Source organism: Pocillopora verrucosa, chromosome 4, assembly GCF_036669915.1.
Source record: "Pocillopora verrucosa isolate sample1 chromosome 4, ASM3666991v2, whole genome shotgun sequence".
Taxonomy (NCBI): Eukaryota; Metazoa; Cnidaria; class Anthozoa; order Scleractinia; family Pocilloporidae; genus Pocillopora; species Pocillopora verrucosa.
Window position 1 is genome coordinate 19,876,808 of NC_089315.1, and position 23,202 is coordinate 19,900,009.

The 23,202-nt window shown below is 35.6% G+C and overlaps 1 protein-coding gene across 5 annotated transcripts; it reads right to left on the bottom strand.

Moving 5' to 3' along the window:
• Positions 1-7,790: 7,790 nt before the first annotated feature.
• On the bottom strand, positions 7,791-15,879 carry LOC131798812 (adenosine receptor A2b). 5 transcript variants are annotated; one of them, XM_059116473.2, is made up of 2 exons: positions 15,779-15,879; positions 7,791-9,726 (listed from the first exon to the last, which is right to left on the bottom strand). In XM_059116473.2, the coding sequence occupies exon 2, from the start codon at positions 9,721-9,723 to the stop codon at positions 8,719-8,721; it is 1,005 nt and encodes a 334-aa protein (XP_058972456.1). In that variant the 5' UTR covers positions 9,724-9,726; positions 15,779-15,879; the 3' UTR covers positions 7,791-8,718. The 5 variants fall into 5 exon arrangements, with proteins under 5 accessions (XP_058972456.1, XP_058972455.1, XP_066021736.1 ...); XM_059116472.2 differs by lacking the exon at positions 15,779-15,879 and adding an exon at positions 13,214-13,354; XM_066165639.1 differs by lacking the exon at positions 15,779-15,879 and adding an exon at positions 12,593-12,659.
• Between the last annotated feature and the right edge of the window lie 7,323 nt (positions 15,880-23,202).

A 23,202-nucleotide genomic window follows, 5' to 3' on the forward strand; every position in this document is an offset into this window, starting at 1 on the left:
TGACGTGGTTTTTCTTGTTGGTTAATTGAGTAAACCCTAAGATACAAACGTAATTATTGCATAGTAAGGAAAACTTAAAGTACACGAGATACTAATGTTACAATTAAACAACAAGGAAAACCAAAGAAGTACGAGATACTTAAGTAATTATTGCACAAGTTTCTAATGTAACAATTAAACAAACAAAAAATTTCACTAGAAACTAATATAATAATTGAATATCAGGTAAACCTAAAAGTGCACGAGATATTATCCTAACAATTAATCATCAGGGAAAACTAAGTTTGCTCCATGCTAATTTAAAAATTGGAAAACAAAGAGGGCTAAGATAGGGCACAAGATACTAACGTAATAGTTATGGGAACCTAAAGTATGCAAATACTGAGGTAATGATTGGATAAGAAGGAAAACTAAAAGTGTACAAGACACCATCGTAACAGTTATTCATGTAGGAAAACTAAAAGTGTGCAAAATATCAAAATAATATCCAATAATGAAGTTAGTATCCTGTGCACTTTTAGTTTTCTCTGTTTTTTTTTTTCATCTCATTAACAAGGAAAACAAAATGCATACAATACCAGTGTAACAACTGAGTGACCAGGAAAATTTAAACTTAACAAGGTACTACTGTAAGTATTGGATAACAAGGAAAACTAAAAAGCGCACAAGATATGAATGCAACAATTAAATAACAAGTGAAACTAAAACTTTCCAAAATACTAACGTAATAATGGATCACAAAGAAAAATAAAAATGCAAAAGTTAGTTATTCAATAATTGGAAAACAGAGAAAAGTAATAGTGTACGAGATACTACTGTAAAAATTGGATAAAAGGATAACTAAGTGCACGAGATACTGATGAGACAATTAATAACCATGCAAAACTAAAAGTGCACGAGATACCACAAAAATATTTGGATAACAAGGACGCCTAAAAGTGATCAAGGCACCCTAACAATTAAACAATAATAAAAAGTAGAAGTGGGCAAGATTCTAACGTAATAATTGGAAAACTAAAAGTGTACGAGATTCTAACATAGCAATTTTAACATGAAGGAAAACTAAATCGTCCAAATACTAACATAATAACGTAGTTTTCTTGTTGGTTGATTGAGGAAACCCTAAGATACAAACGTAATTATTGCATAGCAAGGAAAACTTAAGTACACGAGATACTAATGTAACAATTAAACAACAAGGAAAACCAAAGAAGTACAAAATACTTAAGTAATTATTGCACAAGTTTCTAATGTAACAATTAAACAAAAAAAAATTTCACTAGAAACTAATATAATAATTGAATATCAGGTAAACCTAAAAGTGCACGAGATATTATCCTAACAATTAATCATCAGGGAAAACTAAGTTTGCTCCATACCAATTTAAAAATTGAAAAACAAAGAGGCTAAAAGTGCACAAGATACTAACGTAATAGTTATGGGAAGCTAAAGTATGCAAATACTGAGGTAATGATTGGATGAGAAGGAAAATTAAAAGTGCACAAGACACCATCGTAACAGTTATTCATCTAGGAAAACTAAAAGTATGCAAAACATCAAAGTAATATCCAATAATGATGTTAGTATCCTGTGCACTTTTAGTTTTCTCTGTTTTTTTTTTTCATCTCATTAACAAGGAAAACAAAATGCATAATACCAATGTAACAACTGAGTGACTAGGAAAATTTAAACTTGACAAGGTACTACTGTAAGTATTGGATAACAAGGAAAACTAAAAGTACATGGAATACTTATGTAATTATTGGATAACAAGGACAACTAAAAAGCGCACAAGATATGAATGTAACAATTAAATAACAAGAGAAACTAAAACTTTCCAAAATACTAACGTAATAATGGATGACAAAGAAAAATAAAAATGCAAAAGATGGTAATTCAATAACAGGAAAACAGAGAAAAGTAAGAGTGCACGAGATACTACTGTTAAAATTGGATAAAAGGATAACTAAGTGCACGAGATACTGATGAGAATTAATAAGCATGAAAAAACTAAAAGTGCAAGAAATTAAACAACGAGAAAAACTAAAAATACAGGAAATACTTATGAAACAATCAAACAACAAGAAAAACTAAAAGTACATAAGATTCTAACGTAACAATTCATCATGAGGAAAAACTAAAATTGTGCTAAATACTAACGTAATGGTAGGATAACAAGGAGGACTAACAATGAGCAAGGTACTAATGTAACAATTAAACACTAGGGAAAGCTAAATATGAACGAGATACTGATACAATTAAACAAAATGGAAAACTCAAAGTTCCCGAGATACTAAAGTAATAATTGGCAAGCTTAAAGTGGACGAGATTGTAATGTAATTGTTGGATAACAAGGAAAACTAAAAGTGCACAAGTTACTAATCTTACAATTAAATAACAAGAAAAATTAAAAGTGCATCAGATACTAATGAAACAATTGAACAACAAGAAAAACTTAAAGTGCACGAGATACTAATAAACAATGTACACGAGATATCAATGTAACAGTTGAACAATAAGAAAAACTTAAGTGCTCGATATACTAACGTAATTATTGGATTTCAAGAAAAACTGAAAGTTTACGAGATCCTAACGTAACAACTAGTCCATGATAAGGACAATTAAATAAAATTACGGGAAAACTAAAATTAAACAACAAGGAAAACCAAAAGTGCACTAGATAATAAGATAACTATGAAAATGCACAATATACTAATGTAACAATTAATTATCAAGGAAAAGTAAAAGGGTGCAAAATACCAAAGGAATAATTGGATAGCAAGGAAAACTAAATATGCTCTGGATACTAAAAATATTATTGGATATCAAAGTAAACTAAAAGTGCACGAGATATTAATATAACAATTATTCAAGAAAGAAAACTAAAAGTGCAGCAAGGAGTGTTTAATGTTAACGAGATACTAATATACAGTTAAACAAAAAAGAAAACCAGAAGTTCTCGAGATAGTAATGTAGCAATTGGATAAAAAGGAAAACTTAGAGTACACGGGATACGAATATAATTATTAGATACCAATGAAGTTTTTCATCTAACACAACAAGGAAAACTAAAAGTTGACGAGATGTTAATCTAACACAACGAGGAAAACCAAAGGAATAATTAAATAACAACGAAAACTAACTGAGCACGAGATACGTAATTATTGGACAACTAGGAAAACTAAAAATACACAAGATACTAATATGTAATAATTCAGTTACAAGGAAAAAAAAAAGTGCAAGCGATACTAATTTAATAACTGGATGACAAAAACTGAAGGGGCACGAGGTACTAACGGAATAATTGGATAATTTTTAAAATACAAAGGGAATTAACTGAAATTTTGAATAACAATTAGAACTTGGAGTGCGCAAGACACTAATGTAATAATTGGATAACAATAAAAAACTCAAAGTGCACGAGATGCTAACTTACTAACGGAATAACTCTAAAAGTTATTATAACTTATAATTGAATAAGAGTGAAAACTAACTATACACAAGATATTAACGTAATGATTGATAACACGGAAAACTAAAAGTGCACGAGATGCTAACGTAACCAGTACAGCTCAGGCAGAAGTCCGTGGTTATCAAAAATTCCGACCGAGATTATCAAGGTAGCTTGATCCCGTCGCAGACCATGGCTTTTACGCGTCTCCAAGTTTTTCTGTTCATCTATTTTTTTCCTCTGTGAATATTGGCTGTAACTTTGTACACTACCCTGCATGTCGTCCTGGAAGGTGCGGCAGCTACCAACTGCCGGTCAGGGACAAGAGTGAGAATGAGATGTGGCTACCAGCCACTGCAACCTCCAGGCTTGTTAATGTTTGTGACTTCAACCTCCAAGCTTGTCGATGTTTGTGGCTTCAACCCCCAGGCTTATCCATGTTTGTGACTTCCTTCCAAGCACAAACCAAACGTTTGTGTTCTTCATTTCCTCAGCCTTTGGTCTTGACAAAGACCTCCAGCCCTCAAGCACAAACCAAACGTTTGTGTTTTTCACTCCCTCAGCCTTTGGTCTTGACAAAGACCTCCGGTCCGTAAGGCAGCAAGTGGTGGTTCGCCGTTGACTTCCGCCCTCAACTTAAGGTGCGGGGTAAACCACTCACACTGTGGACACCTGCAAAGGTCCCTTTCCCAAAGTGACACAGTACAGGTGGGTTTAGCGTGGCGTCGGGGACCAAACAGAGATTTATGTGTCCCTGTTAAGGCCACCCCACAGCTGGGACTTCATGCAACAGGTGGTATCGGTTTACATGGTACCGATAGCAGGCTTAGATAAAACCTGACCTGACCTAACAAACATAACAAACAGCCAACGAGGAAAAGTAAAAGTGCGCGAGGTACCAACTTAACTTTTAGAAAACAAGTGAAACTTAGACCCCGAAATTAATAGCGAAATAACTGAGCTACAAGGAAAAATGGAGGTTTTCGAAATATCTATATAACAATAGGATAGCAAAGAAAACTAAAATTTCACAAGATACCAACGTAAAGCTGGAAAAACGATGGAGTCTAAAAGTGCACGAGAATCCAACGTAAAAGTTGAGCAACAAGGAAAACAAAAAGTGTCTAAGACACCACCGGAAAGAAAAGCAAACTTTAAGTGTGCAGATACTAGCGTAACAATCGCACAAAAACGAATATGAACAAGAAGTGTCCAAAACTCTAAATTAACGATCAAACGACAAGTAAACCTAAAAGACTGCGAGATACAATTAAACAATAGGAAAACTGAAATACCATGAGATACTAACAAAACAATCGGACATCAGGGAAAACTAAAATAATTCGAGAGACTGACGTAACAATCTAACAACAAGAAAAACCAAAAGTGCAAGAGAACCAAACGTAACAACGATTACTAAGGAAAACTTAAAGTGTGCAAAATGCTATCGAATAATCGGACAAGAAGATAATTAAAACGGTACGCGAGATAGTGACAAACAATTGGACAACAAGGAAAACTAAAAAGAACAACAGAACCCAACGTAACAATCGAAAAACAAGGAAAACTAAAGTTAACAAGAGCAAAAGATACTAACGTAACATCTATTTACAAGGCAAACTTAAAAGGGTGCGAGAGAATAAAGTAATAATTGGATAACAAGAAAAAATAAAAGTGCACAAGATACTAACTCAACAATCGGGAACAAGAAAAACTAAAGGTACGCGAAATAATAACACAAAAATCAAACAACAAGGAAAATAAAAAGTGCTGGAGGATACTAACCTAGCAATCGGGTAACAAGGAAAAGTTGGAATTTCTTGTTTTAAATCATTTTTATTTCATAGACTTGGTTGGTAGCTAACTATATTCAAAAGGAGCTTAACAAGTTCTGCAACATTGAGTTATTTTAGTTCCTCTTCGTCTTGCTCAAGAACTCGTTTTGGTGGAGCTACATGGATGTCACTGTTTGGCTCTTCTGTAGCTGATTCCATTAAAATTCTCGGATATTTTTTTGCCACCTCCTGTTTGCCACCATTGTTCCAAAAGGTTATAGGTTAAGTATTGTTCTGTGGTATGGGCATTGTAAGTACCTTTTGTATTACAACATTTTTTGATACATCAAGCAGCACTACCAGAAAAATGGAATTTAGCAACAGTACCTTGATCACTAAATTTCTTTAATGACCCATACATTCTGATCATGTTCGGGACATGAAAAATGAGGATATGCATATATGGGTGATAATATTTACCGTACGTTATCCTGGTCCATCATCAGCCATGCTGACCATTAGTTGTCCTCAAGTCTTAGCCAGGCACTTTCATTCCCTTCAATTTCAGCGGTCAGATCCAGTTCATTAGACAGGCCATTCTTGTTACAAACTTGTAGTAACTACGGCACTAATACATATGATTCGGCAAAAAACAGCGCTTTATCTCTGCACACACAAGAGACCATTTGAAAAAATAAATAAATAAAAAAGAACAATAACGAGATCAGAATCAGTTAATTAAGTTCATCTACATGATTCTTTTTCTTATGTCAGGGATTTCGTGTTGTGTTTGAATTGACTATTTGGTATCCATGGAAAACGTTTGTTAAGATATACCCTATTTGAGATAATTATGAAATAAAAGTTATTTGGCTAAGTGTCTCCACCAGTCAAGTAAATCATCGATGTAAAAAAAAAGCCAACTTACTGTAATTGTGTTAAGTGTCAAGTGCTGTTGCCTCTTGCCAACTTCTGTAAAATCTTTCCCAGAGTGGGTAAGGTTCTAGCACATGTGCTCGTACAAATCTGCAGTCTTTGCCTCCAGAGATGCACTGAATTTTCTCGTGTGGGGTGCGCCATCACGTCGTTGGCATACTGATCAATTTTTAGTAAAAGGGTGACCGCGACTGTTAGATAGAGGTATCCACTTTAAAAAGAAATATTACATTAATTAAGGGGAAACATATTCGGGACTTTGGCAACCGACCACCTGATACAGGATGACGGCCTAATACAGGACAACCGCTTAATACGGTATAATTCAGGTTCGATTGTATTATACTCATTACCGCCATCTGTAAGATCGGCCACGGAACCAAAAATGACGCGATCAATGCCCTTTTTGCATTGGTTCTGGAATAAGTAAAACATTCTGTCACAAACAATTTACCATATCAGCTTGTTCAAACAGTTAATATAAAAAAGCTTGCGTCTCCTTTACACAGACATTTTCCATGATAAGTAGAGGCGACTTTTATGATCTTTTACACCTTAGTCCTTGCAAAGTGTCCAAAGCCTTTGATTTAATTTTACAGCGCCTGTTGTTGACGTTGAAAAATAACTTTACTTGTAGTCTTCTGTTTCTCAACCACTGAAAAAGATCTCTATGAGAAACATATTCCAGGATTAGCATAATTGGTTCTGACCTGTCCAAGTAACCATTCATACTTAGCACATTCCTGTGAGTAACAAGTCGCTGCATAAAGGCAGTTTCTCTGAAAAACTGTTCTTTTGTTCTTTTTTTCCTTCGCCAGCCATTTCTGAAGGGGACTTGATGACATAGTTCCCAAAATATTTGTCATTTTTAACTGAAACTGAAGGCTACTCCCTTATATGACGGTTTTGTCCATCGATCAAAAACCAACTTAAGTCAAGCCTCTTTCTCTTAGGTGCAATGGCCGCTTTTTGTGGGCGGGTATTGGTTAAGGACTGGAAATGTATTTTCTTATCCAGTGTACATCGCAGTTGTTAGCTATTGTGCTAAACTTGGGACTAGTTCCTCGTATCGAGGAGGAACTACAGCTTAGCGAGTCAAGAGTATTTTTCATAATAATATTTCGTGGACGCTTGTTAGAAATTGGTGCCATTTATCTCGGAAATGGCTTCATAGCATTTTTTCCGAATTTCCTTTGCGAAAAATACAACATCTATTTGTAACAACTAAGACCGATAGGTTTTTTTCTTTTTTAAGTTGGGTAAAGAGGCCAAGAGATATCACCCCTTTACTTGCATCGGTTTTCTGTTACGCTCAGGTAGTGAGGTTGACAGTTTCTGTTCTACTAACAATACCGTTTATATTAACGGTGACGTCTGGATATTTTCGACGACTACGTAAAACGAGTGTCCTGTTTGTAACAACAGGAATTACAGAAAAAAAGATGCGCTAATCCAAAATCAAACATACCACAGTGTTACAGTTGTAACATTTCATTGCTTCTTCTTCCTATCAATAGGAGAGGAAAAACTAGCAAACTGATCCAATGGCATAAAAAAGGAGAAACTGGATATTAAATGTTTCCATCTCATGTCTCTGCGCTGGATTAAAAAATATCATTAGTCTCATATCAGACTGATTAAAACTTTTATTAATGCAAATGTTAAAATTTCATCGTAACCCACAACTACATGAATCTGCTTCAAACCTGTTAGAATTCTCTTTATAATGAAAAAATTTATAACATCAAAAGGTGGGGCAGATAAAGTGAAAACTATTGTTAGCCATAAATGCATCAGTAGTGCATAGCTCATGTGAGATATCTCACACCACCTCACTTGATCTTCTCATTATTGACAGTACATATACCGTACATATATCTCACACATATATCGTACATATATCTCACACATATATCGTACATATATCTCACACATATATCTCACACAGAGACAAATGCGTCGAGTCTGGATTTTGCAGTTATCAACTTCAACCCCTACTTTGAGTTCGTCAACGCCCGATTTAGGGTAGGAAAAAAGTGGTTGTCCCCTCAGTTGAACCTGAAGCCTTCGACAACAAAGATGAAAGCAACCTTGTTTTTATCTCTTTAAATGGACTGAAAACACTCGCGATTCCTTTCTTTGGGAGAGCGTATCTACAGACGTTTATAAAGCCCGCTGAGTACCCTTGGTTTCCTTTCGCGATTCAGTTACAAAACATTTAACTCCAGTCAAGCAATGTCAGTGTTCTAAATCACAATTAAATCTCGTTGTATCAAGATAGTGTTCCAACACTATTAAGATAGTGTAAAAGGCAGGACTATGTTTTAACACTGAAATGCCGAGGTTAAAATTGATTTCAGTTTGACTTAATTTCAAATAAGTTGTATTATTTTAATTTTTACTTTGTTTTAAGATTATGGTAAGGTAGCTGGAACACAGAGGAAACATCAAATTGGTTTGAAATCGTTTTAAACTAGGACATATGTACAGTATCTCTGAATTTCTATTGCAATTTTACATTTTTGTCATAGGGAGGGTTCTTTTAACATAATTTATCTACACAGTTTCCTCAACAGACCTTCCACTGTTATCACCGCTGTTTTTATCAGGGCTATTAGACGACAATCTGCTATCGCCTGCTCTAGTCGTAGGGCCCAGAAAGAGAAGACGTGCTGCCTTGCGCAGGTCTCGGCCTCTCCAGAAGTAGATAAGTGGGTTTACAGAAGAGTTTATCAAAAGAGCTGAAATGGCTAAGTTCAACTCGGTTTTACTCTTATTACTGCTGGTGAAGCCCAAAACAATTTGAACAACGACAGCGGGGAGGAGGAAAACCAGGAGAGCTAAGAAAATGTAAACAATGGTTAACGCAATTCGTGCTTCTCTTTTCGAAGCGATGACGGTAGCGTTTCCCTCTGAAAGCAAATCATGAATACTGTTGCGCTTGACGCTGACTATCAAGGCTATCTGAGCAGCAACAAGATATATTACCAAAGTACCAGCAATGACCGAAGTAATGGTTTGATTGGTTTCTTCGTCAATACCCGAGTAGCGGAGAACAACGATACCAATCCATGCAAGCCACAGTATGACCATATTACGCGCGGCTTGTGTTGTTGTGACGTTAGCACGGTAATGTAACGGCTTGGATACTGCCAGAAAACGGTCGGTACTGAGGTATGCGAGGCTGAGGAAAGAGCCGCCCGCGCACAAATGGAGGAAACATTCATATAGAGAATGAACGACTTCGGAGTTACAGATGGTTGATGGGTAGTGTAACATCAAGCGCCAGGTAATAAACAGAGGCTGAGTAATCAAACCAACTAGCAGGTCTGTAACGGCCAAACTACCAAGAAGAATGTTCGCAGGGACTCGAAGTTCTTGAGACTTACCGATTGTGATTACAATCAAGAGATTGCTTAGAACAGCAAATATGGCAAACGGTGTGTTTATCACAATAATAGAGATGTTTAGATCATAGTGATACGACTTGCTGTCCAATATTTCCTGTCTGCAGCTCATTTGACTTGTGCGATTTGAAAACATAGTTAAATTGCCCGCCATCTTCTGAAAGAAGAAAAAAAAGAAACCAATCTATTTTTCTCAATAGCTCTGGCCCTGGTTGTTTATAGCGTGGATAATGTTATCCGCTGGAGAAATCTTTCTTCGCTCGATGGTGCAGTAGGGTTTGTTAACACTTTTATAAATTTTCCTCTTTACCTAACTCTTTCTCTTTATTGAGTAATGAAAAATGAAGAAACGTTATTTACAGGATAAGAAGAAATTATTGAAAAAACCATAGTGTATAAACGCCCAAAAAACAATACGCGAACGGGACACCAAAACAATAGAGGTATAAAAAATATGCAAATGTAAAAAAGCTAAGAAATAGAAATTAAAAATGACATAAGCAATCCTGTGAGATTTAACGTTAGTTCAAATGGTAAGGACCCTCGAACAGGGACAAATGTGACTAAGTTCCGTGTTCGGCGACATAATGGTTGTCGTATTACTGAAATATCGTAATGGCTTCATCGTTACTAGCCAGCAATATTCTACAATTTCTCATTATCTTTGGGTTTAACAATCAATGTTCTCGCCGAATGTCCCCTTAGGAAACCTTTTCTTTAAATTCTTCAAAAATTTTCTGGATATTACTTTGCACGCCAATTAATATGGTTGCAAATGTTTGTAAAGATGACTTTCCTATATTTCATTCCCTATTTTGCGCTACTTGAACACATCACATGTATTCGATAATCTTGAAATGTCTGCTAATTTTCTGACATTTGCGGCTACTTTGACTAAGCCTGCCACCAAAAATTGTTGTTTCACTTATAGGAGGAACTGTTGTCTTATATTTGGAAGAAATGAGCCTACATCGCAAAAAAACTAACGGATCGTTACTCCTTCCCACATCCTGAATCTTTGGAAATTTTCAAAACAAAGGTTAGCTTCCCCTTTTACATTCCTAATTGTCACTTTGTGTTCTGAAGTTGTTCAAAGGACATTACGTTGACACTGACGTCACCATTCTGGCATGCTTCCGTCCATGCTGTCATCAGTGATATCCTGCCATTTCTTATCCTTTTTTATTATGTTTTGCGGTTTTTTTTTAATTTGATGATTCTTTAAGGACGCTTACTTTGCAACATATGTTTTTTTAAAAAGACACAGGTCGACATAAAATAAATCTTATATGAAAGGTAGGATATCCTATTAGGTATGAATCATAATAATGTCTTTGTCTGGCCAGTAACTGGATTTTGATTGTCTGGTCGGTGTTTTCTTAGCTCAGTCTAGAAAACCCGCTATTGTCTTGTACCACCGAAAGGTTTATTAAAGAGTCACGTAATTCTTTCAAGGCTTAAAAAGCGTATTCCAAAGTTTGATGTCTACGCTCTAAAGCTTTAACGAACTTCTCACATCCTGTGTGCAAAGTATCTACATATTAAAACAATTCAACAAATATGAAATGTTTCAAAACTACTTTTCTTCATAAAAGCGGTAATTGAGCTTCTTTTTCATCACATCTTGTGTGCAAATTATCTACAAATTAAAAGAACGGAACAAATATGAAATATTTCGAAACCATTTTTCTTGATAAAAGCGGTTATTAAAGCTTCTCTTTCATATCGAGATAATTAGGTTCCACAGATTTGGGAAGGCATTCAAAAGGATTTTACAGAAAAAAGATGGCCCTTGGTATTCCATGGAACAACCCTCACTCATAAATAGCCATTCAATCCGTGGGCTTAGCACAAAAATATTGCGAATCATCCTATACTTTTCCAAAGAAAGGCTATATCTCACCATTAATTATGCGTTGACCTACTTTCGTCTGGTTTAAATTATTTGTCATTATTTTCAGCCTTCCCTCAAAGTATCTATGATCACAATATTTTCTAATAATCACTCCAACTCGGTTCCGATCGAAAACTAAGAAAAGAATGAAACGTACCTTAGTGAAAACCCAATTATAATTAAGGTGGATAGTCCGCGATCTTTCACTCGTTGCGCACTGCTATAAACCTTTCAAGATAGGCTAAATCGAGAACGGCCGGAAACCGGAAAAGTTTGTACGTCAAATTGAGCAATGTTTCAAAATCTGTCATTCGATTTATCCGTGTGTCACAGATTGAGTACAGTTGTGCCCTTATCGCGCAAATGCTTTCGGATTTTATTGAACCACAAGGTGGCCGGCGGCTAAGCCTCTTTGTACAATTCCTATCTTTTAATGTAAATGCCAGGGTAATGAAGCCAATTGAGGAAAAAAAATCTTACAAAGGCGAAACTCAACGAAAATTGAACAAAAGTTTATACCTCAGTCAAAAAGTAAACGTAGCCATTTACTTACATTCTATACCACGAAGATAATAAAAATAATTTGAGGACTTCAGAAACAATTGTTTCATAAAAATTTCTAACAGAAAAAAGTGCGATAGGACCTGGAAATGTTTCCTCCCCCGAAATGTGAAGTGTTTACCAAATAATTAGCCTTTCTACAACATTTTCTGTCTTTGACTGCTTAACAAACCGAACACAGAATTAACTATTTCAACCAAAGGAAGTGACGATACTTTTAATTTAAAACTTTGACCGCATTTCGAGAAAAACAAGGGAAACTCTAGCAAGGTTGATACAATATCCTTCACCTTATCGAGATTGAACTGCCACTCACCAGACGTACATGTTCTCTCTCTTAATTTGGAGATATATATTTTTTAGTTACGTTAAAAAAGCATCTTTGCATGCGCTATTTGGGCAAAACCAGAAAGCCTCCAACGTCGCCGGTGGCTTTATTATTCATTGATGTTTTCCCCTTTACTGAGAACAATTAAAACGAGTTCCTAGCGTATTTCTCTTTTTTTCCGTCAAAGTGATAGCACGTACAGAAATAACACTCAACAAAAACTGAGATCATCCACCTTACCTAAGTTATCAAAATTGTTCACTGTTTTAGATCCACCTTCGCTGCTACATTGTAATTAGTGTTAAAGTCAGCATTTCCCTTCTTTGGTTCTAAATCGGATAAAACGTTCTCACCAACCTCAAAACACTGGCAAAAAACCTCAAAGCCATCTTGAATGAGCAAACAGCTGCAGCTTTGTGAAACCAAAATTTCTTAAAATGATTAACTACCTAGTCATTTACTGCCAACCATAGCCACAAACCCCTTTGTTTAACATCTGAGCTTCAAAATAGGTAATCCTCATAAACATAATTCGGGAAACCCAGTGAAAAAAATGAACTGAATGCAAGCTCAGTTGATAATGATTGGCAGTGTAAAATTTTAATATATTTTAATTGCCACTGCGATCAAACGAGAGGAAGCCGAGCGACTAACCAACGTGCAGAAAAACATTTATCATCTGTATCTGATTATTGTCCGCCGAGATTCATTTCGCCTTTTCCGAAGTTGTCATGATTTTCATCGATGACTTTCATTTCATCGTTCTCTAGGAAGAATGTATCTCATAACCGATAAATTGCTGTTGTTAAAAAACGGATTACAACATTCTACATTCTTGACAAAGAGGGACTTTTATCTTACCTAAATTAAGAACACCGATATCAACGATGAAAACATGAATCTGTCCGATACCGATCTTTACGATAGTTATTGCCAGTGTCCGTAAACGTGTAGACTGGAGGCATCGGAACAGTTGCCTTTCTTAATAAACCGGCATCTTCCATAGTAATTATCGCTTGGGTCGGGGAAACTTGGTTCTTTACTTTAAATTCTAAGACACCTTGAGTCTGAATATCGTTAACTGATACCTACAAAATGCCCAGAAGTGCTATTTTCGATTGGCAGTAAAAGCAAATTAAAATTTTGAATTATGTCAGCCATAATTTCTCTCTTTTTCAATATATAGTGCATCTAAAAAGGCATTAAAACGAGCGTGTCGGTGTTACAGCAAGCAATTCAGAGACAAGGAAAAAAGCGAACATTGTCCACGTTTTTACTAGATATTAAGGTTGCTTCACATAATAAACAAATTCTGCCTCATCAACTAAATCCGTCGAAAACGCCTCGTGGAAATGATTATCATATCAAACGAGTACAGTAGGTTCGTATTTCTGAATTTGTCACGTTTGTATACATTTTTTTCCCCAAAAAGTTAATGACACTGCTTAAATAATTGTTACCAATGCGAGGGCAATTACTTTTCCATTTGCTATCGTTTACTTTATAACCTGACACGTGGCTTCCTTAGGACTACCAAAGTTTGGTTGTTGAAATTGTGGATTCAGGAAACTTTTTTCAACCATGTGTCATAAAAATTCTCAAATCAGATTTTATCAAAATTGAGGTCTACTTTTTCAATCAGTTTCGTCATCTTATTGATAAAACGTATAATATGTGTAAGATGCTTCTGTTTACTTATTTCAGTAGATTGACAGCTTTTTGACAACTTCTCTTTTCATTTAACTTTTAAGTTTTAAAATTTGACAACCAACGATTAGTATTTCTCCTCTGTAAATTTTGTGGCTACGAGGCTTGCCCTCTCACTCTAGAAATTTTTGATGAAGGGGTCGAACAAAACCCAGTAGAAAGTAAGAGGAGAAAAAATAAGTAAAGTAAATTCGATGACAGCGATAAGTCGAAAATACGGATTTTGTCACACGTGCATCACAAAAGATAAGAAATAAGAAATATGTTTGATACATAAAACGTCAAACGTAGTAATCTTTGTTTATTCATTCGTCTCTTTATCGCATGAGCCTAAAGTTAACGTTTTCCCAATTCAGAAGCTTCATAGCTTACTTGGTGAACGATAACCAACGCAATTGGATCGCAAAATCTCAGGCTGGAATGTCGTGGCTTATATTTTCACTCGTGCATTTATATTTTTATCTATCTAATTTTTATTTATTTATTTTATCAGTTTCCTGTGACTTCAATAAATTGTCAAACTACGGCAGCCAGAATGAGGGCTGCGTTTAGAACTCTCAGTGGCAATTACGCAACCATAGAGCACGTTCTCAAACAAGTATTATTTATATCAATTACAACAACCATATCAGAAAAATTCCAAAATTACTCCCTTCCGTCCTTTGAAGCTCTCTGACTATGAAAAATGCGCCTGTAAAATTTTGGTTAATACATCCGTTTATCTAAATGAAAAAAGAAAGGAAAAAAAACCATACTAGAGATGTTACGATTGGCTCTCTGCCGTGATCCATCGAGGAACTTGAATAAAATGACGTCAGTAACTATGACATACTCCACCAACATTTAATATTAAGTGATTGCTTGCGAGGAATAAAATCAGAGAGTACCACGACACTCAATCACATGGTAAAAAAATTCTCAACACACACTTTTCCTCATTATTTAAGGCCGCAGGCGTCTTAATTGTTTGCCTGATTTCAAACCAAATGGCAAAATCAACGAAGGCAAACCCGAGTTCTTGGTATTTTATTATCCGAAACACTTGAAGATAAGCTTTCGATGACTCAGTTTCTTTTCACGTTGCTATCACTTATACTAATAGAATGTTCATTGTCGATGGCCTATAGTTTAACAGGCTTTAAAGATAGAGTTTCATCCCCCTTCAAAACACCATGTGCTAAAGACAACTCGCTTGCTCCGTGTAACTCCCCATTTGGCTACCAAGAATACCCCTGTGTGCCGGATCTAAATGGAATCGCCGAAATACACAAAACATTCATCAAATGAAAAAATGTATTCTCAAAAACCGCAATAGACAGAAATGTCATTAAAATCCCGTGTTAGTTGTAAACCACATTTGAAGCTTAGAAGCTTAGGAAAAGATGATATCAACGGCAAGAAAAAAGCTAATTTCATATTTTGCCCATAACATGACATTCAATTGGACAACAGTAACACGTCCTCTTAAAATATTTTCCTTTCACAGGTTATCATAAATAACGATTCGTCGATCATTAAGAAATTTAAAAAGAAAATACGTGCTCATGAACACACTCTTTTTTGCATCATCTATATTTTTTTCCTATCAGCCATAGAACGGAACTACGTTGCTTACGACTGTAAAAAAAGTGAAGATATGATTTTTCTTAATGTTGAATCACGAATGAGGGAGGGAAAGACTAAAAAAGGATAAATTTCCAAAAAGCAGCGCCATCTTACCTTTGGGTGGAAAGACACCAAACACTGGCACTGTCGTTAGCTTAGACGAAGCGACCAAAGTAAAATAATACACATCTCAAAATCACCAGGGGCAGCTAAGTTATTTCATGAATTTACTTTGTTGTGAAACGTCAATCTTTTCACTAAGTGACCGCGCGCATAAAACAAATTAAAAATTAAAGACCTTGGATCACGTTTGATTTCCAGGTTCCGTGGTCTATGTTGCTGTATATTCATTAATCATCAATGCCTTTTTTTCTTTGCACTGCAGTAAACTTACCACATGTACTCACATCATTTCCTTCTCCATCACTCATCTTTAGCGAAATTCATTCCAAACGAGACGTAAGTCCGGTATTAGCTGTTCAACTGTAGGGGTTGCGTTCGATCTACCAAAACCACAATGATAAAAAGAATTCAAAGTGTGGTTGAACCAGAAACCAAATCGAAATTCTTATAACTCGGGTTTTGAAGCTGAATATTCATTGTAAACGTACATTATCAAATCTTTCACTATTAATACATCCGCCGTTAATTTTTTTGAATGATACGAATTCCGTTTTGTTGCAATTTGAATTTTTTCAGGAGAGAGATGCTAAACTATTGGTTAGAATGCATAAATTGTGTCTTCTATTTTTGTTTCATCATCACTGGGAAAAAAAGCGGCGGCTAATTTAGTTCAAGAGTTTATCTGATTAAGAATATTCCAGCTTGATAAGGTGTAAACAAATGACAATACTTTGATATCTGAATTCATCGTAGAGTTTTTTGCTATTTTTATCATGAAACCTTTTTAGCTTAATGCGTGCGTTTCTTGGTGTGTTTGTCTAAGAAAGTAAACATTACTGTGACAACTTTACCAGCTATGCTCTCTAGACGTGAAATAGACTCGCCTGACGTGTTTGGCTGTTGGATGTTTCTATCACTTGATAGAATCTGAAATTTTGCTGACGACGTCTTACTCACTTTCACATGCGTGGTCACCATACATAAGGAAATCATTATTTTATGGCCAAAATGTGCAAACGTTTCTCAGTTTCTCCGTTGCTGCATTTGCTATTCAGACATCCCCTTATGAATGCCACAAGACCAACAAGTTGACTTATCTTTATTCCATAGCAGACTATTCTTCTCTACATGAGTTACCACTCCTTATACCATGGTATCTTGTGCTCTTGGAAGATGATATCGATAGCGACTGGACTGCATGGTGTGACTTGTTATTCACAACAATAGAAGAGTGTGTCCCGAAGGGCCAGATAAAAACTAGAAAGCGTGCTCCATGGATTACTTGCGATTTAATAAAGTCATGTAAGAAAAAGAAGAAGCTTCACAGTATAAAACTTCTTTTTATACTTCTGTTCAAAAGCATCAACCAATGGACACATAACAATAACAATATTGTCTATAGTTTTTATTACTCCAAATAACTTTCTTTACCAAATGACATTCCTTCATGAAGGACCTTAATTCAACGTGTCTTTTCATAGGTAGTAAAAACAAGCCGACATAATTCGATTTTTTTTTAAAGTCTTTCGTTTCACAGTATGTTATTAATATCAACCCAGAACCAGGTATAATGCCTAGTATGATGGGATTCATTGTTGCCCCACCAGCTACAGTACCAGCTACTATTAAACAAATGATGAGAAATAACATAATAGATTTAGTTTCTTAAACCTCTCATAGGCTTTTTATACAACCACAATTTCTTATGATGGTAATTGTACGATGATGTTATTTCATTAATTGCGTTTTTTGTTTAATAATTTATCTATTTGATTGAAATTATAACACTTATCTTTATGATGCTCATACATTATATGTTTATATTATTTAGTTTAATTTTCGGACCATTAATTGAGTATCTCTTGGTTTAAATTTACCACTACTAGTTTCAATACTATAAGAATAATTAATAATGGTAATAGGACCGAGTGGAGTCCAGTTCGGTCTGTAATCATACGAGTGATCAGCAAAATTGGAAGACCGTAAAGCGGGAGTCCAATTTGTCAATAACGAGTATGATTACATAAAGAATTGGACAACAAGAAGTCCTATTACCAATTAATCATAACCGTTACAATTTCCGAAAACAACATACACATTCAAGTCAAATATCTCTCGAGGGACAATGTCTAAAGTAAAAAAATTTCTCCATTTTAGAAATTCCTAATTTTTTCTAAGGATAAGTAGTTGTTGCTATGGTTATTGTGATTAATTCTGTGATTGGTGGATTTGGCTGAGCAGACTTAGTATGATTGGCTACTTCTACTGTACGATTACGGGTGTCTGACTACAGCAAACTGTCCGATTATACTGTCTGATCATACTCTACAGAATGATTAGTGAAAAATAATGCTGCTAATGCACCAATCACATTTGAGGAAATTGTAATGATTATGATTAGAATCAAGTGATTGTATTGTAATACCAGTGAAACTACCTATTTGTTGATTAAGCTAAAAATGGTATTGTATAATGGTCTTTTATCTGAATGTGTAACTAATGCAACCACATCATTGTTAACACTGGTTTTACAATAACCAGAAATAATGACTTCATAATGTAACTTTGAATTTTTAAATGGAATCAGTAAATGTTAAATGTGACCCTGAGGACCAGGGTCACCTTTTAGTCCCTCAAGACCTTGCAAACCTGGTGGAACAACGTATACTGATTACTCTGTTTTGTCTTGTATTACTACCAGCGAAAATACCCATCTATAATGGCAAGGCCCCTGCGGTTTGATCCAGACGAACTTAACGATTTCTTCGCGACAACTGCTCAGAGAACACTGGAGACTCGGGCGACCCCAATAGAGGATCTCACATGTCTGATAGATAACCTGCCCTAAATGCTGTGGTAATTTTAAATCCTTCAGTAAGCAAACTTTAAGTATTTTAAGGGAGCGCTGCCGGAATAGAGCGGAATAATTTCTTGCCTAGTTTTAGATAATGTATATATTATATAATTACATTTTACTGTTTATTACCTAGCTTTTTACAAATTCATAATTCAGAATTATGTATTTTTATTTATTATTTATTTTTTCTTTTTATTTTATATCAGGCAAAGAGCTATACCATGGATGTACTGATACTAAACCGTTATTATTATTATTATTATTATTATTATTATTATCTATAATACATGATTATACTAATGTAACCAATTTTTTTTTTAATAAGAAGTAGACTGTAACGACCACCATCTAACATCCCACCAGAGTTTACTTTCTTTGTATCCAGCAGTTACATTAATGAGATGACAAACACTAAGGTCAACCCATTTACCACTTGTGTCTTTAATCTTAACAAATTCGATTTTTGAACCAACACCATTAGGATCCAGATGTACGTTATTACCTGGGCCTTTGTAACCATCTTTGAATTGTATTTCATAAATACCAGATATATTAAAAGTAATATAACAGATAACAGATAATATAACTGATAAACAAGAAATTGCTGAATATATGAATGACGCTTTTATCAACATTGCTTCCCAGATTATCTCTGGTAGTCAGTGCATCGCAGATTAAGATCTTGATGTGGCTCTCCATGAGTTTGTAAAGTCAAAGTCAGGAAACCAGTCCTTTGAAATACCACCTATTACTGAGACGCAGATGCTTGATCTCATTAACAAGATCCCTTCAAGTAAAGCGATTGGATGTGACGACCTCAGTGTGAAGGTTCTTAAGTTAGCAGCTTCTGTTCTGATCCACCCCCTTCGTCGCCTTATGAATCTTTCCATAGCTACTGGCTCCTTTCCATCGACATGGAAAACCGCTTAATTCACCCCCTTGTTCAAAAATGGCTCTCGTGAAGACACAAGCAACTACCGACCAATTTCTGTATTACTTGTTCTTTCAAAGATACTTAAACGACACGTCGCAACATCCCTTTGCGAATACCTACATAGCTACGATTTGCTTACAACCTTCAGACAGTTTTTCGACCAAATCATTCTACGGAAACGGCACTAATTAAATTAACTGATGAACTGCTCTTTAATATGGATTGTGATATGATCACTGGCTTAGCTTTTCTCGACTTTAGAAAGGCCTTCGATGTGATAAATCACGAGCTTTTACTTAAGAAACTATATATTTATGGGGCCAATGATTTATCGTTAAAGTGGTTTGGGTCATATTTTACCGGAAGGAAACAATATGTGCGTATATGTGGCTGCTGTTCCACCAGTAAACAGTTGTTACAAGAAGTGCCTCAAAGATCGATCTTAGGACCTATTCTCTTCCTATTGTTTGTGAACGACATGCCTTTAAGTATACGTGATTCAACACTAGACGTTTATGCTGGTGATAAAACTTTATCAAAAACCTCTTGCTGGGAAAATGTCCCTCATCTGACATACGCTCTCAATCAAGATCTCAAACGTTTAGATGAGTGATCAGCACCAAACAAAATGTCTATAAACTCTCAGAAAACCAAGTCCATGCTGGTAACAGGGAAACGTTTGCGGAACCTTGTCGCCTCTTCCACAATAGATATTAACTTAAAAGGAAGAAACATTGAACATGTAACTGATTTCAAACTTTTAGGGGTCACGTTAGATCACGACCTTTCATTTAATCGCCAGATTGAGGAGTTATGCAAAAAGTTGGCGAAATGTATTGGACTCCTTCGTCACATAAGTCCATATTTAAAACGCAGTCGACGAGACATATACTACTCTACAGTCATTACACCTATAATGCTTTACGGCAGTAAGATTTCCTGCGTCTTCAAAACGTGCGGCCAGAATAATTCTTGATGCCAAAAGAACAACACCTTCTGTCACCTTCTTATCGGTGTTATTACTGTCAAACGTTACCCTCATTAAATAAAGTCTTACCTTGCCAATACGATCATGATTTGTGTCAAAAGAAAAATGTGCGCCATTTTAACTGGTCCTACTGTAACACCGTTGTTATGTCATTTTAACAAGTGTGATGAAATTAAGAGCACCGGCACTTATTTCATAATTTTCATTCCACAAACATACACACACAACAGAACATTATTATGATACCCTGAGATGCCATAAACTATAACATGTATGACCAAATCCTGCGCATAAGCCACACCTAACTTATTTTTCAATACCAAATCCATCAACAGATAGTTAGGTGTTACATTATTGCACTTGTGTATATGAACCAGTGATCTCGTATGATCTGTAAATTTTTTAGTTGATAACCTAATGAATGATCAATAGATGCAGAGGGAAAGTATAATTCAAATGCCACTGAATTTTCACCAGTTGATAATGCATACATATTCAACCCAACATGAGATGAATAATACCCTTTGCTGAAATCCAAATGGAGTTCATTTCATATGTTTTTTCATTAAACTGATGAAAGTCCTTATCAATTAATTTAACCCCTGTAATGTCATCCTCATCACTGAACTGTCCACTTCTTCACAGTGTATGCAAATGTGGTTTTCAAATCTTACTACCAACAGACTGATTCAATCCATCATTAACATAGTTCTGATAATTAGTAGTCATCATTACATTACTATTAGTGATAGTTGTGGCGACAAAATTGACATTGGCAGCATGTGTGCTTTCATGTGCCTGTGCCTCTTTGACATTAATTATTACACCTCTGCTATTCACATTCAAATTACCAGTCATCACTCTTGTACCATCAGTTTTCAATATACCACTTGCTTGTGTATAAACATACCCTTAATTACTGGGATCTGTTGAATTTGATGGGCCTGCCACAATGATAAACTTATTGCCTTTCTTATCAAGACCTTCTGATACATCCAGAATAAAGGTTTTACTATCGACATATTTCTTATTAACCGCATCCTTATCATTGTTATTACTGCTGTGATAATCTGGTATTAATAGCCTGATTTTCAATATTTGGGGTAACAGATTGTTCATATATGTTTTCTTATCTGTGGTATCTTTCATCTGCCCCAAGGTTACAGCCTCATCATCATATTGTGCTCTACTCAGCTCATAAATGGTCCTACGATCTGCATCCCATCTGTTATCACTTCCTAATCTCAATAATTGGGTATTATCACTTTTTGTCCTGTATGTTGCACCACAAAATGCGTTATTAACGACATCAGTATTTGAAGTGGGTGTACGTACATTCTTGATACGGTTATTATTCATATTAATATCACCTGGTAAAGTGTCAGAACCGTTCAGACTACTGTTTGCAATGGTATCAACATACTTTTTATTACCTGCACCTTTGCACCTGATTGATCTTCAAGGTTAATGATAATGATAAGGAATTTATATAGCGCTAAAACTATACACAATATTCAGAGCGCTTTACATAAGTTAAAGTTCTATACTAATTAAAGTTAAAATATTCAAAGGCAATAAACATTAGAACTATTACAACAAACTAAAAGCTTTCCTAAATAGAAATGTTTTAAGTTGCTTTTAAAAATTGGCGAGGCTATTACTTATTCTTATAGTTAATGGCAGCGAGTTCCATAAAACAGGTGCAGCATGAGCAAAGGCCCGATCCCCAAGTGAAGAGCAGTTGGCTTTTGGAACGAACAGAAGAGATTGAACAGGCGAGCGAAGAGCATAATTAGTAGCTGGTTTCAGGGACGAAAGATCTTTAATGTAGGGAGGACTTTGGTTGCGTAACGACTTGTAAACAAAGAGGAGCAATTTAAACTGAACTCTGAACGTTACTGGGAGCCAATGTAGGTCGATAAGTGCAGGTGTAATATGCTCAAATTTTGGAATCTGAAAAATCACTCTAGCCGCAGCATTCGGAACTTTCTGTAAGCGATCGAGTTGATATTTAGGTAGACCGAAGAGAAATGCGTTACAGTAATCAAGGTGTGAGGATATAAAGTGGACTGGTGTCTTAGTCGATTGAACAGTAAGGAATTTTCTGATCTGTCTTATGTTGTATAATCCGCGAAAAGCCTTGCTACAAATCTTGCCTATATGAACGTTCATTCGCATATAGGCATCGAACCACGACCCAAGGTTCCGGACGCTTTCTAAAGGTTTAGTAAGGGTGTCAGCAATAATAATAGATTCGATAGATGTTTTTTCAAGTTGTTGGCGGGTGCCAATAATTACAAACTCAGTTTTTGCGTCGTTGATCATTAAACGATTAGCAATAAACCAAGAACGAACATCAGCAATGCACATCTCAATCGCAGAGACAGCGTTAATTTCGGAATGGATAGAGCAAGTTCGGGAGGACAGGTAAATCTCGGTGTCGTCAGCATAACCATGGACGGAAGGGAGATGCTGAGAAATAATGTTGAAGAGGCGGGAGACGTAGAGAGTGAATAAAATAGGCCCCATACAACTACCCTAGGGGACTCCACAGTTCATATTAAAGTCATCAGAAGTCTTATCACCAACAAGTATACGTTGTTTGCGACCGGACATAAATGAGTCGAACCAATTTA